Source organism: Cephus cinctus, unplaced genomic scaffold, assembly GCF_000341935.2.
Source record: "Cephus cinctus unplaced genomic scaffold, Ccin1 Ccin1_scaffold0508, whole genome shotgun sequence".
Taxonomy (NCBI): domain Eukaryota; kingdom Metazoa; phylum Arthropoda; class Insecta; order Hymenoptera; family Cephidae; genus Cephus; species Cephus cinctus.
Genome location: NW_014333173.1, coordinates 4,446 through 19,515, shown reverse-complemented (window position 1 = coordinate 19,515; position 15,070 = coordinate 4,446). Strand labels below are relative to the sequence as shown.

Below are 15,070 nucleotides of genomic sequence, written 5' to 3'. Positions count from 1 at the left end.
TTGACATCATCGGATCCCACTTGCGTATGTAGGTGCGTTATGTTAGTATGACACGTTGGTAGTTGGGCAGGGGGTTTATCCGTGTAATAGAGAGACAGAGAGAGACGACGCAAAAGTAATTGAGAGAGAAAAAGAGAGTAGAATAAAAAGAGGGGGACAGAACGATCAAAGGGAAGAGAAAAAGAATCAGGCCAGAGACGCTGGCTTGAAAAAGTGAGATTCAGGGAATATAAGGGTAGGTGAAATGGGGTATGGGAGTTCGAGAGAGATAGGGTAAGAGATAGAGAGGGAGCGCGGAGAAAGAGAGAGGAGAAGGTCCAACTGCTCTAGAATACAAGAGAAAGCCGCTACGATGTACCGCAGTAGGGGTGGCTTCGCTCCAGGGCTGGTTGCTCCCTTGCAAAAGCGCTATTGACACGTTACCAAGTGCGGGAGAAACGGTAACGCGTTCGGCTGTCAGCAAGTCGCGTTTCCATCGCGTAGCCAGTTGACGTTTAATCCAGTTGTCAGTCCGTCGGGTCGTGATGCTTTTGCGCGAGGTGCTGATGTCTCAGCTGACCTCTCGGTACGTCCTGGGGTTAGTTCAGGTCAGGCTGTAGGTACCCGTAGGTAGGGACCCGAAATGACCAGGTGAAGAGGGCTCTCGAAAGGCGAAGCAAAAGGGTTTGACAAGCGGAGACGTCAAGTGCATTGTGGCCAATTGACAGACCGACTGACAGTGGAAAATGGCAGCGGGACGACGTTTGAGGATGCTCTGGGAAAATGGCAGCTTTGCGAATCCTTTGGGAGGCTGGTGAAAGGATCTGTCAAGAGTACTTGTGCACATGTTTTATTCCCATCGAAATGACTGCGATATCAGTGCGAGCAACTTTGCACAGCGTGCTCGAGTATTTCTGACACTCGGTCCAGGATCTTCGATGCGAAGGATCGCGAAGTGTCAGGTGGGACTGATAAGGAAGTTTTAGAAGAAAAATGATTTTCCGTCAATTTTTGAACGACCTCGCACTCTGCCAGAGTCGAATCTGGTGACCGATAAAGTGCTGGTAACTGTGACTTTTGTTGTTGCGCAATCACAAACTTCGATCTGTCAGATACCCTGACGTCTTTCTAATGTTTACGCAAATTTCGCAAATTCGCTACACAAATATAAATTTTTTATATAACATATGTGATATTTATCAACAATCACAGTATTCCATACACATGCGAGAAATTATAATTACGAATCGAATTGTCTAGGGAATATTTATATTCGAAATTTGATTTAATTTTCGGAATATATTCGAACAAGCGTGACAGGCGAGTACGTTCATGTGTAACAAAACTAGATAAATACATGAAAAAACATGTACATCCATTTTAAATTTCTACGATTATCATTTCTGACTATTGTGTCAGGTGGGTCTGATAAGGAATTATTAGAAGACAAATATTTTTCCGTCAATTTTTGAACGACCTCGCACTCTGCCAGAGTCGAATCTGGTGACCGATAAAGTATTGGTAACTGTGACTTTTGTTCTTGCGCAATCACAAACTTCGATCTGTCAGATACCCTGACGTCTTTGTAATGTTTACGCAAATTTCGCAAATTCCCTACACAAATATAAATTTCTTATATAACATACGTCATATTTATCACAGTATCCCATACACATGCGAGAAATTATAATTATGAATCGAATTGTCTAGAGAACATTTATATTCGAAATTTAATTTAATTTGCGGAATATATTCGAACAAGCGTGACAGGCGAGTGCGTTGATGTGTGATCAAAACGAGATAAATACATGAAAAAAATTGTACATCCATTTTAAATTTCTACGATTATCATTTCTGACTATTGGGATTGGACGCGTTTACAAGAAATGGAAATACAGCGAGGATGCTCGTGCAGCGTCTGTGCGATTAATGAAACTGGGAAAATAATGACTGCAGGAGTACACGTAGCAATTAAATAATTCAACCTTAACGTTGAAGACGGTCGGTGCGAAGTAACAATTTTAATTCATAACGAATTACACGAGACTCGTCTCTAACGAAGCGAGTCTTCGTGCAGTGTTTATCGTTTGTGGTATGCGATTATACGATGACTGGTATGAGTCTACAGTACGCACTTGTATAGTCAATTGATAAACATACTAATCGCCAGGAATTCATAAATCAAGTATATATAATTTAATTTGATCAAGGATTTCTCACGTGCGTCTGACGGCAATTTGTCTGGGAATGATCACCCGCATAACAGATAGAAATAATTTCCGATGGATCTGTATATATATATATATATACATATACGTATGACAAGTTTTCACAAATCAATGTTAAGAAAAAACAGTAAGATCTTTATTAAGCATAGTATCGTTATACGAGCAATATCTAGGTAATTTTATGAACGTAGAATATACGTAGAAAATTTTTTTTTTCGCAAGAATGAACCTCGCAGCTTCAAAGGACGCAGAGAGCGTCCTCGATATGTGGAACGTTCGAAGGCGCCAGACCGATATAGATAATAATAACAATGTTGATGAAAAAATAGCACGAAAATTGTACACGTAAATAAGCAGGACTAGAATGCGGTTGTTATATCGTTAAAATTATGTAGATAGAAGCTTACTCAGTTCTCACCTGTAAAAGTCTTTAGCTGAGTCGTTGATTGACCGAAGATAATTTTTCTGACACTTAATCCCACCGAATGACTTTAATCGCACTGTAATGCCAATTTGAATTAAAATAATTTGTTCGTTTCACGATGATACATTAATATATGGCGAATGAAAATATCTTTCAATTATATGTATCCGTATATCGGTGCTTACGCTTGACACCAGTTCCTAGTGTGATATATAGTATAAAAGCAGATATACAAATATATCGGCAGTATTAGGATGAGAGCACGAGATTCGTTTGGACGAAAAACAAATAGTTGAATATCCGCTAGTTGCCTTGTTGAAGTTGATAAATATATTTCGTGATAACTCACACGTGTTATCTGCGCAGTTGCAGTAAAATTGTTAAGAAAAAAAAAAAGCACAAAGTTGTTGACACTAGAAGTTCGTAGTTTGGCTAACGTTATTTTTTTGAAAAGGTCGCGTTTTTTTAAATTTCGAATCGCCTCGCGCAGATCGTAGTAGCGAATTGTAAATCAATAGTCGAAGTGAACGCGGTATAATCGCGGCAGTGAGGATCTGCCTTGAAAGGGTAGGAAAATTGGCGAGCGATCAAAATAAATAAGGGCTGTTGCTCCTTCGACGTACCGAGAGGAAAGAACGCTCCGGACAGGTGAGAAGAGCTGATATAAAGCAGAGAGACAAGAGAGAGAGGAGAGGTGCACAGAAGAGAGACGGGAGTACGCAGCACCTGGTATTAAGGTTTTACGTATGGATTGCGCTATCGACTCGGACGTCAGGGGGAGATTCAAACGAATATCAACCGTGTATATTCAGGATACGTACGTAGTTTTGTATGAGCTGAGGATTGTTGGATGGGAGGAAAACCTACGTACGGGGTAAAACCTGGCTGGTCACGTGGGTTTAAAGGTGATATTCGTAAGCGGTGTCAAGGTGGTTTTGACTAAGTTACTTCCCGACTGAGTCGTCTGGTGATTTTATTCGGCGGCCGCGAAGATACAATTTTCTGGTTGTGATCGAGATGGGTGCCAGAGGATGGGAATACGAGGCTTTGCCTGATCTTCATACGTCGACCGTCGTGACGCCATCGTCGACGCCTCCTAATAACGCACAGAAGGTACCTGGATCTTCGCCCAGGGTCAACTTTCAACCGGATAATCTTGCTACCACTAGGAGACGCAGTAGCGCGCGTTTGGCAGCACCGTCGAGGAGGAGAAGTCGCAGCATGAGCGCCTGGAGCGATTTGTCTAGATCTTCCTTCAGGATGGACGAAAGGTGGGATTATTTTCTAAAATTATTATAATTATATTTGTTGTTTTTTAATACTCTTTCATGGTTCATTTCATTGTCATACAGCCGACTTTCGTTTATCTGAGCTTGCTCAGACGAGGCCATTTGGCTAATTGGGACGGTACCCATGATAAGATATGCCCTGTATCTGCGGCTCATTAATGTTGATGTTAGGATCCGATTTTTGAAAAATTGGATTCGAGCGTGTCTTTTCATTTTTTTCCTTCATTGATATATTTAACTTGATGATAGCTATGTGATACGAATGATACTGATATGACGCTTGGGAGTAGTTTGGCTGGTAAAAAATCAGTAATTAGTTTTGGATATCGGGCACTGATGGGCAAAAATTTGTTTGGATCAATCGAGTGACGATGGAGTTTTGCTGTACTTCAGATAATACAGAATTATAGATAGGTATTCTATGACGTGTCTTAAAGGATGTCTTGCCTACCTTACTATTGTGGAAGGGTTAACGGTACAGGGAAATTTTGTTAGGGATAGTTTTCCAGGAGACGTAGGCGGATAATTTTATCTTCTCTATTTAGAGAATCAATTTTATTCATTAATTTGAAAATTGAATTTTCCTTATATGCATTGCATCAATGTTTGCTTGTGTCAATTATGGGCAATCTGCGATTAGTTACGTTACAATACTCTTCTTAGAGTTGCAGATGTTTCATTAGGATTAGTATGCTTAGAATTCTTTATTAAATATGTTCGATTTTTTTATAGCTCTTCTTATATTGTATCTTCATTGTGAAGTTTTTTCTTTTATTACGCTGTTTATTTCAGGTTTTAATTGTTTGCTTCCTGGGAAAACTTGGAAGTCGCACGCAGATGCGTTAAAATTTACAAAGCACTGGTGTTCCCATTAGGGTGACGTAGAATGAAGAAATCTACTTTATTAACAGGGGAATGAAATCCTTTGCAGGATATGCAGAATATAAAGTTATTGACTGAATGTAAATAGATCAGACATGTCCGTCTATTCTGTGCCTTGGAATTTTTATGTGTAGAATATTCGAAAGAATTATACGAAAGAAAATAGTGGTCCATAGCAAACTCCGTAAGTCGGACGTCAGTCAAGTGCATCGGTACCCGGATAATTTTTAAAGTCTATTTTTTTTAAATGAAGCCTCATTCAGAACGTTTATTCTGCAATTTCGATTTATTCTTCCATAAGGAATTATCTACTTTTTGGTTGTACCATGATTTTCGTTCCATCCTATATATCTATATACAGGGTCTCTCATCGAAAGTGCACATCTCGATTATGTCCGTTACTAATGAAGATACGGGGAAAAATTTCAGACAAAAATTGTATGGTTTCAAGAGGGTCGACTTTTTATCTAAATTATTTTTTTTTTATATTCACTTGATTTCAAAATAGAGCACGTTACATGTTTTTTTTTTTAAATGCAATATCATTTTTCGTTGGTATAAGAAAATGTAGCTCTTTTTTTTTCTTAACATTTTAAGACCTTGCAGACTAAAATTCATCCAGCCATTTCCAAGTTATCAAGAAGTGAATTTATTGAACAGTTTTCGGCTGCGAAATTAAAAGCGCGCGAACCTTGAATGCGCTGGCGGCGATGCAACCGAAGATTGTTCAATAAATTCACTTCTCGATAGTTTGGAAATGGCTGAAAGGATTTTTGTCTGCAAGATCTTAAAATGTTAAGAAAGAAACGCGCTACATTTTCATATACCAACAGAAAATGATGTTCCCTTAAAAAAAACGATGTAACATGCCGTATCTCGAAATCAAATAAATATAAAGAAAAATCATTTGGATGAAAAACAGATACCTTTGAAACCATACAACTTTTGTCTGAAACTTTTTTTGGTGTCTTCAATAGTAACGGAAAATAATCAAGGTGTGCACTTTCGATGGGACACCCTGTATAGTATTTCAATGGGTAAAGTCCATTTGTAGGTGTCCACGATATTCCTTGTACAGTCTCTTTAAATATTCAATCGATGGTAAAAGACAAAGCGGAGGAATTTTCATGAATGAAAAAAAATTTATATTTTGATATCGGTGATTCCAATTTCTTATTATTTTTTATATTAGATTGATGTAAAGGGGCAATATTATGTATTATGCTAATTACATCATAATTAAGCTTTATCCTAAAAACCCTATTCGTAACTAGAATTTTTAATGGGATTCCCCGTATTTGTTCAGGTCTGTACCAAATTCTGCGAAGTTTCCTCAAATCGGCAAAATTATTTGATACGTTTCCAGGACCGTTAACAATACTAAAGTCAAAAAGGAGGTCTCTGTTTAAAGTAAACTTATCCAGCTATTCGTTCATAAAATATGAAATATTTTTCAGAAATTATTTTTTTTATAAAAAGTTATAATTTTTTTTTGTTTTTTTTTAATAGCTTTTTCGTGAAAAAGTTAATGACATATCACGAATCAGGCTTGGCTATTTAAACTATCTTAATTCGGCAGATAAGAATAAGTATTAGAATATTTCTCTTCAATTTTTCGGCCGACCCAATAAAATAATTTTGAAAATATCACGAGAACCAGGTGCAGAAATAATATTTTCGAAGAAATGATATTAAATTTTAAAGAGTAAACTTGTTGCGAAAAAAAAATATATTTATCAGAATCTTGCGCAGCAACTAGATTAATATTTATGTGGACATTATCAGGACAGATATAAAAAAAGAATATCAAAGGCTTAAATCAAATCGTTTTAAATGTTATGATAATAATACATTTTGAGATTGCAAATCGTATCTATTATCTTATTTTTTATTTGCGCAATCTGATTGTTCATTAAGAGTAAGAATTACCGGCAACACAGTAAGGAAGATGATTCGCGTACCCAACAGACCGGTTATTATTCATGAGATAATTTTTTATAATTAATACCTTGCTAATGCTCATACTATAATTACACATGCGCGTGTGTGACAACAAAATATTTTTTGTCGATAAACCTGTTTAAATAAAAATTTTTTGAAAAAAAAACTAAGCAAAATGTCCACTACCGTGTCTAGATATTTATCATACCGAGTCTCATGTCAGTGATCATAAAATAAATCATAATCAGCATTTCCAAATGCATTATGCCAAAGTGAAAAATTTTAAAACAATATTTTTTATTATATCCGAATAAATAATGAACAGCATAGCACTGTAATTCAAACATGATTTAATTAATTCTCATTGCAATATCTCCGTTCGTAGAAAATTTATAACCACACTATTTCCACGTATTTTCGTTATTTTTAACAAAGTGAAAAAACATCTTTCCTTTGAAATATCGTGCGTACGTGGGCTTTCGCAAGATTCTTCGAATGTGCAATCACAAAACTCATACACCCGTATCATTAAGAACAACAGTTACAGGATAAAAAAATGCACTTAGCACCATGTAAACTCCCGCAGCGTCCCAACGTCATAAGGCGCGCCTCGTCCACTCATACCAGATCCTAGTACAGGAAACTAGGTAAGCATGCGACCCTGGTGGCCGACACTGAACTATTCGAAATGGCCCCTGAACGGGGTCGAACCGCGAAAGACGTTGATACGTTTTAGACTGAAATAATTGTGCAGTTGGAGAATATTGTCAATTTGCTAAATAATATGGTTACGAAAAACGTGTCTGAGATGGCATAAATTTTTCTGTGTTATTCGCAATGGGCTAAAAATTTATTACTACGTAACAAAGCTTTGAGCAATGTAGCTGTTACCGTGAAAGACCGAAATCTGGAGAATGTCGACTTTCACCGGTGAATGTCAACATTCACATACTCGCTTGGTGTATGTTCGAAGTATTAGCCAAATACCCTTATTTCGGACCTACACCAGTGAAAGTCGACAATCTCCAATTTCGGTATTTCACGGTAACATAACTATAAAATTCAAACCTGAACTTTAAACCAGCCATGACGGTCCGAGGATAGCGCCGCCACCGGTAATCCGTGATACCAATGGGAATTAAAGGCTTCTCTCGATATTAAATACATTAGAATATATTAGAATATATTGGAATATCAATACATTAGAATATCCGTTCTACTAAATTACCATCGATCATCGTAAACCAATTCCGTATGGCCTCAAGTTTCCATTGCATTTTCTGCTTATAGCAAGGTCTGATCTATTGGGATCAAACCACTGAAAGCTTTGATCTGTACGATAATCAGGATATACGTCATGTTCAGAATTAGCCTGAACCATATTAGCCCAGACAGACCGATCCGAGCACGTAGTGATTCTATATTCAAGAAATCGATTGTCCGAGAGCTCACGAATTTTTTATACCATCGCTCGAGGCTAAAAAATATTCAAAATTAATTTTCAAATTTACACCCTTATTCAAATTTATAGTAAATGAATGTAGCAATCTTTTAGTGTATATGGCAAAATAATACTTTTTAGATAGGACACTTTAATAAATGTGTGTTAGCATTATGCAACTGCTATATTGATGGTGCAGTCGAGTTTATTTTTTTGTGTCCGAAATCTGTCTACCTAAATGCAGCCTAGTTAGAACTCCACTTAATTTTTTACACGGGAAATAGAAATATGCGTGTTTAACCGAACTATCACAGTACGGCGGAAATAAAAAACAAATTTGAGGTGAAATAAATTTTTTTTCATTCCCCTATGAGGTGAACTTAAACCATTCAAATTTAGTGTATACTCAGGTAGGGTACGAATGAGGTAAAATTATTGGCCTCTTTTAACCCAATGAACGAAGAAGTCACGTGTGACCGATATTGCAAATTCTTTTTGCACTTTCATTTCCAATTTTTAAGGCAGTCTTTTCATGAGAATTAATATCAGACGGGTACCTAAATTTGATATACATTGAATATACAGTAACAATGGGCATGTGAAAAAATAGATCAGATTATCTTCATTTCACAAGAAAAAAATGACGTTCAAAGACTACTTGTATTTAATGTACACTGCTATGGCAAAATCGGCACGTCCGTATTTTCAATAAATAACATATGTACGTACAATTTGAAGATAAATAATCATATTAATAAATGTCCAATATCCTACAATTATTTGTCTGCAAGCTCACGAAGTAAGTGGAGTCACGTGAATAAATCCACTTAAGGAATCTTTCAGAGATGATCTTGATGACTAGAATATCCTACACGATTCGTTGCTTCTTTCAATAGCTTCAGGTCAGGCTGTCAATAGGAAGCGTTTAGCACGTCTTTTTTTAAACATTATCAGAAAGAACGTTAACTCGATCTCTTAGGAGTGTCCTAATTCTTTTTTTTTATTCAATAATCAATTTCTACAATGTTGCATTTATCTGAGGAAATGTTTTAAAAATGTGACAAAGTCGTCTTGCAGTATGATATAATTTATTGTGTCATAAATTCTTTAGTCAAAGCGCACGTGTGTTATTCATCGCTAGCGAACATATATGTTATTATTTTATAACATACTTTTGTATAACTTGTTTTTTTTTGTTTCAGGTGAGTACATTCCCTGTGATCGACCCAGAGCCGAATACGTCGTTGTGAGTACATATTTTCCCGTTTAGTCGGAATAATAGGTTCTCATCTATGTGCAATTCGTATTGTTATTTTTATTACGCAACTTACCACGTATTGACTGGTTGCGTAATTCTTTCCAGTCTCTTATTCGTACCATTTGGGAAATTTGTTTAATTATGCTAATTACGAAATACTATATAATAAAGGGTGAGTAGTTTATGAATATAAATTTTGCACGGTTATGATTACTATGGAAAATAGGAACGCTAGGTCGTTTTGGTATTGCATCATGCTTTACAGATATGGTCGGAGATTTTTTAAAACAGCTGTTAATTCTTAAACTGTTTTACCATCTTTAGTAAAAAATTGGCAGATATGACAGTAAAGAAATGAATTATGATTTATGGTTAGAATTTTATGATTTTTAACGACATTTATGGAAATCCACTATTTTTATTTATTTATTGGCCTGAATAAGAGATAAAAATAATCTATTTTATGGTTAAAGTTTATATTTTCTAAGTCTTGATTCTTTGGCAAATGACAACGGGTCGTATAAATTCCTATGAATTAGGCTAGTTGGCATATTTTTTATGTACAGAGTTATTTAGTAGAAATGCACCATATCAAGCTAGCGCGCCATTTGAGTATTATGGTAAAATCTTGTTTTTTTTTTTTTGGACAGATTGTAAACAATGAAGTACTCTAGCAAAATATTCTCATTTTGTTATTTTACCATATATTTATATTAGTTTATGGAAAATGACGTGTTATTTGGTTAGGACTGCGTTGCTTACGAACTGCTAAAAAAAACTACACCAAACTCGTGGATATGTAAGACTCAATAAGGAAAGATAATATAACGCGTGTTACGTTTTTGTGATATGATGATTTAGTATATACTGGTAAAGATGTTTCAAATGTATTATAATTTATTGAATGTAATATTTGACTGTAATTAACTTCCAGACTGCTTGAATATTGCACACAGGCTTAAGTACTTTATTTAAAATTACCAGCAATATTATAAAAGTCAAATCACCTTCTGATTATCTTTGGGGCCGACAATTACCGATGTGAAGTAAAAAATCCAAAATTCTAAATAGTGTAGAAAATCAGTGTATGATAGAGCTTTCGATTGACTATGAATCTGAGGTCAACGTTACAAAATTAAATGACAGATCGAATTTCTGAAAATATTAATTATAGCATTTATTACAGATTATTAAGTCGAATCCAAAAGCCATGATTTTATTTTATGAAAAATCTTTAAACTAATCGTAGACTGTTGAAGTTTACATAGTTCGAGAGTATAACTATAGTTTTGGGCAGTCGATCCTCTTACGACATATTAAACACAAATTCCAAAAAGTGACGATACCGTCGGAAAAAATGCACCAGACTGAAAGGTTAAGTGATATTAATTATTAGACGGAAAAATAAAATTTAATATTGGTCATTTTGTTTTTCTTACGTTACAGATGAGTACAAAAGTGGATTTTGAATGTTACCGCGTATTTTTGAAGGTGATTGTAAAAGCGAGAGATGGAGAGAGATATAAATAGAGGGAATTGCGAAGAAAATACAAAGTTTTAGGGACGAAAAATATTTTCCTTCAATTTTCGTCGATTGAGGACGCACCCAGGATATTGTTATGTGTTATAAGGATCTCTGACGTTCTGTCGCAGGACCAGGAGGATTCGGTATAATTTACGACTTAAAATTCTTATCGTTAAATTGAAATTGGAAAAATGGCGGCAGCTGTCACCCTAGCAGATGCCAATAATAATGACTTTCTCAAGTCGAAAATAGGTAGAACGTGAAATATTGCTATTATTATTTTTATTGTTATTATTATCATCTCGTATATCGATTGTTCATGACTGCAATATTTTGGGCTTGCGAATTACGATTTTTTTGTATAGCTTTATAAATTTTTGGTGATGTATATAGTAATTTGTGTGTAAGCTGGTATATCTATTTAGAATATGTATATTATATACATATTTTTTTGGGGAAAAACTCAGGAAATGCGGGCTGTTCGGGTGACAGGTGCTACTTGGAATTTCAATTTGTATTTTAAAAAAATGGAGCTACCTATATAATAAAAAAAGGCACTGCCATCTACAATGATATTATGAAGGGCGGATACGTTTGTTTTATTGTCAAATTGCCTTTTTTTTAAGAAAAAATTTTAACCCAAATTGTCTCAAATTACCCGACCACTTTAATCAACTTTGCTCTAGTATTTTATATTATTATAATTCTAAATAAAATCCTTATATGATTTTCGTATTAGCTTAAGCATTGCGACATGTGCAATTTACACAAATCCTCTTTTTTTTGATAAATTTTACATGCTTTTTTCAGTTCCTCGCTGTAAAAATTGCTGAATAGGTAAAATTGGTTTGCTGGTTGACATCATCACCGTCGGGAAGTTAACGTCAAAAGTTTAATATGCATTAAAACAGAAAAATACATCTTTTTATTACTCTTCCAAATAACCAAGCAAATATGATTTTCTTAATGAATTATTTCACAAGCTCTGTCTGAATATATAATACTTATGATACTGAGTAAGTTTATACGCACAGGTTTCACACAGAATTAACCAATCGCGTGTAAGGTTAAAAGAATAGCCCAACGTAATTGGTTAATCCTTTCCATAACCTGTGCGTGTAAACTTAGTAACCTGCTGCATAAATGCATATATCTTTTCTATCCCCTCCGTTCAGGTTGCTCCTAAGCAAAACATCGAGAGGCATTAGGACTAACAGCAGTCATGTGTCATCGATGTATATATGTAGGTTTCGACACGGCACAAGCCCAACGCATGTCAGTTACTGTTATTTGACTTCCTAATTTTCCAATCTCTCTCTAAAAATTTGATATACAAATTTTTATAAGTTTTAAATTTAAATAATAAATCAATTGTACTAACAATTACTTTTCAGCAATAATTTTCTGTTCTTCTTTAGTTTAATCACATGTCCGTCGACAAATTCTTCGTTGCTGAGAGATTCTGCATTTGGCAGGGTATTTGATCTTGGGGATCTTGGACGAGAAATTTCTTTGCGTTGCTGCTTAAATATTTATCCGTGAATGTCTTCTAATGGGCCACCCATCTTTTTCAATATTATCAATGAAACAAATTAAAGAATTAAATTAGTCACTTTATTTGATGGAATTAATAAATATTTATCTTCTGTGTACTGTTCATCACATTCTCCAATGTTATGCGCTTAGGAATTTTATGGGGAATCACTTCGATATTTTTTATCCTAAAGAATCAGTCTGATTCTCTTCATTGTTTCATGTAGCTGAATAATCGAATTGATCGTTTGCGGAAATAAAGATTCTGCCATATTAGGCATTTATGCAGGCAGCTGCTGTGTTAATATACACGGATTTTAGAAGGGATTGACTTATCACGTTGGGTTGTGGACACGTGGGGCATGTGGAGCTATAAGGTACCGGGTTTGCCACCGAGTATAATTTTTTTTTTCTTTAATCAGGCTACGCTGCGACCGTGGATATGTTGATAAAAATTATTGGGGAAATATATATACGTCAATAATGCAGAATCGTCCACTGGTCAGGTAAGTGGCGCGTCGACGCCGAAATAAAATCTCACTGAAAATCTTCCTACTCATCTCTGCCGTTACTAGTCGAACAAATATTCAAACTTTTGCGATTCACGAAGAGCTGAATAACCCGCGAGAAGAAGAAGGTAAAAATCAATTGCACGAAAATATTGAAAATTCGAAATATTGGATAAAGCTTTTCAAATGTTACGAAATATTAATATCTTGACTCACTTTCGAAATTTATTCGAAATATATAATTGCAAAATATACGGAGTAGATAGAAATTGAATTGAAATTGTAATCCGTCGAAAAATAAATTATGCTCAAATTTAAATATTGATAAATTAAGTGTTTGAAATATAAAAATAATTAAATCAATAAAATTAGATAATAACACTTAGAAATCAGAAATCCTGTTCAAGAATATTTAGAAGTACCGGAAGTTGCCGAAAACTTTGTGCGCGCAAATTCGTCGCGCGGGACTCGGCGAGCCGGAGCAGCGTTCAAGGCAGCGCCCGAATTCTTCCTCGAACCGGTCTCTTATGCGGGTCTCTTGGAATCACCCCTCTGAGTCATTTCCAACCATCTTCTTTTTCTTTATATATATATATGTATTTCTTCCTAACTTCCTTATTTCTTAATCTTTCATTCTTTACTTTCTTATTTATCTTTTTCTTATTTCTTCTCTATTCTTATACCTCTATTTCTTACTTTTCTACTTCTTGACTTCTTTATTTCTATCTTCCTTTCTGTCTTCTCGTTTCAATTTGTTTCCTTTCCCTTTCTATTGTGCTTGTCTCACTTTTCTTATTTCTTTGGTCGGGTTGAGTATATTTATTCGAATAGTCATATAGGGGTAGTCAATCTGTTAGAGAGAGTAGCTACACGTATAGACCTCATGCACTGAGCTTGTTCAGTGGGTCGGGCCCAATCCAAGTTGCGGCCGTAACGGAACCTTCTGGGTCTCCCGAGGATGGCCTTGCGACCCCTTAGAGTTAGATAGGGCCATGGTCTCTTGTATAGTGAATTTGGTGGAATTTTGTGAAATGGATAAAAATGCTCCTCAGAAAAATGCAATTTTAGAAGATAATTTATCGATTTCTATTTTCACGTCCCCTAGTGGAACTTTCTGGAAACATCGTTGGTGCTTAACACCGACATCTGGCGGAATTTCTTGCACTTAACAAAAATGTTTCTCAGGAAAATGCGATTTCTTGAGATAATTTGGTGAATTCTCGTTCCGCGCCCCCAAATGGATTTTTTGGCCACAGCCTAACCTGAGGGGGCTCAAGGCTCCCGTTGGGAAATCTAGGGGTATATCTAGCTATTTAGTATAGCAACAACTTGGGCCTGTCCTGCTTAACAATCGTTAGCGTATAAGGCGGAAGGTCAAGCCCGGATATCATGAAATATATGTGCTCTGATAAGGAGATTACCCTTATATAACTACTCGAGTGATTATGCTCGTCCGTCCTAGGAAACAGGAAAAGTAAGACAAGCAGAGCGGGGAGCGAGGAGGAACAGAACGATAGAAGAAGGCAAAAAGATATAAATAAAGTAATTGAGAAAGAAAGCAAGAAATAAGAAACTGAAGAAATGTCGAAGTAGGACAATAAGGATTAGGAGTATAAAAATAAAGAAAGACAAAGAAATAAGGAAGAAGAAATAAATATTAAAAAAGGAAGGATACAAATGAATGAAAGAACAGCATCTAAGAGGTCAGTATATGAGACCGGCAAAGTGAGTGAGGGGGAAAAAGAGCTAAAAAAAGGCAAAAAGAGATATAGAAAGAAAGCGGTCAAGAAGTAAGAAAGTTTAAATATTTGAAAGTAGGCTAGTAAGGAATAGGAGTATAAAAATTAAGAATAATGAAATAAAGAAAGAAATTGGGAAATACATATGCCCATTGCTCTTAAAATGTATTTTGACACCTCATACACATTTGAATGTAAGTCTAATTAAAAATTCTCTGAAGTTCACCCCTTTAATTTTAATCACTTTCTTAAGAAAGCGTTAGTTCTCCAAGACTTCAGGTACCAAAAGTACCACGTTCGCAATCCGTCCACTCTCCAAATT

At 35.5% G+C, this 15,070-nt stretch overlaps 2 protein-coding genes across 13 annotated transcripts in view; one reads left to right on the top strand and one right to left on the bottom strand.

The window, feature by feature from the left end:
• LOC107268284 (facilitated trehalose transporter Tret1) overlaps positions 1 to 12,511 on the bottom strand; it is a 49,026-nt gene extending 36,515 nt beyond the window's left edge. For 9 of the 11 annotated variants that reach the window (XR_001537783.2, XR_001537781.2, XR_001537780.2 and 6 more), the window contains exon 1: positions 12,395 to 12,511. Coding sequence is in view for 4 of the 11 variants with exons in the window: in XM_015740912.2 (XP_015596398.1) it covers positions 12,395 to 12,435 (41 nt within the window). In the remaining 7 variants the exon portion in view is untranslated. Of the gene's footprint in view, positions 1 to 2,625; positions 2,708 to 2,816; positions 2,956 to 12,394 lie in introns of those variants that run through there. The other 2 variants (XM_025085585.1, XM_025085587.1) reach the window with 2 other exon arrangements.
• LOC107268285 lies at positions 3,622 to 10,671 on the top strand. Of its 2 annotated transcripts, none has more exons than XM_015740914.2 (2): positions 3,622 to 3,902; positions 10,629 to 10,671. In XM_015740914.2, the coding sequence occupies exons 1-2, from the start codon at positions 3,649 to 3,651 to the stop codon at positions 10,654 to 10,656; spliced, it is 282 nt and encodes a 93-aa protein (XP_015596400.1). In that variant the 5' UTR covers positions 3,622 to 3,648; the 3' UTR covers positions 10,657 to 10,671. The 2 variants fall into 2 exon arrangements, with proteins under 2 accessions (XP_015596400.1, XP_024941358.1); XM_025085590.1 differs by lacking the exon at positions 10,629 to 10,671 and adding an exon at positions 9,387 to 9,405.
• Positions 12,512 to 15,070: the final 2,559 nt, after the last annotated feature.

Bases quoted from the DNA above. Each gene is read 5' to 3' on its own strand.
- LOC107268285 (XM_015740914.2), top strand. From the start codon at position 3,649: ATGGGTGCCAGAGGATGGGAATACGAGGCTTTGCCTGATCTTCATACG. The intron at 3,903-10,628 runs GTGGGATTATTT...CATTTATTACAG, and splicing joins TCCTTCAGGATGGACGAAAG to ATTATTAAGTCGAATCCAAA.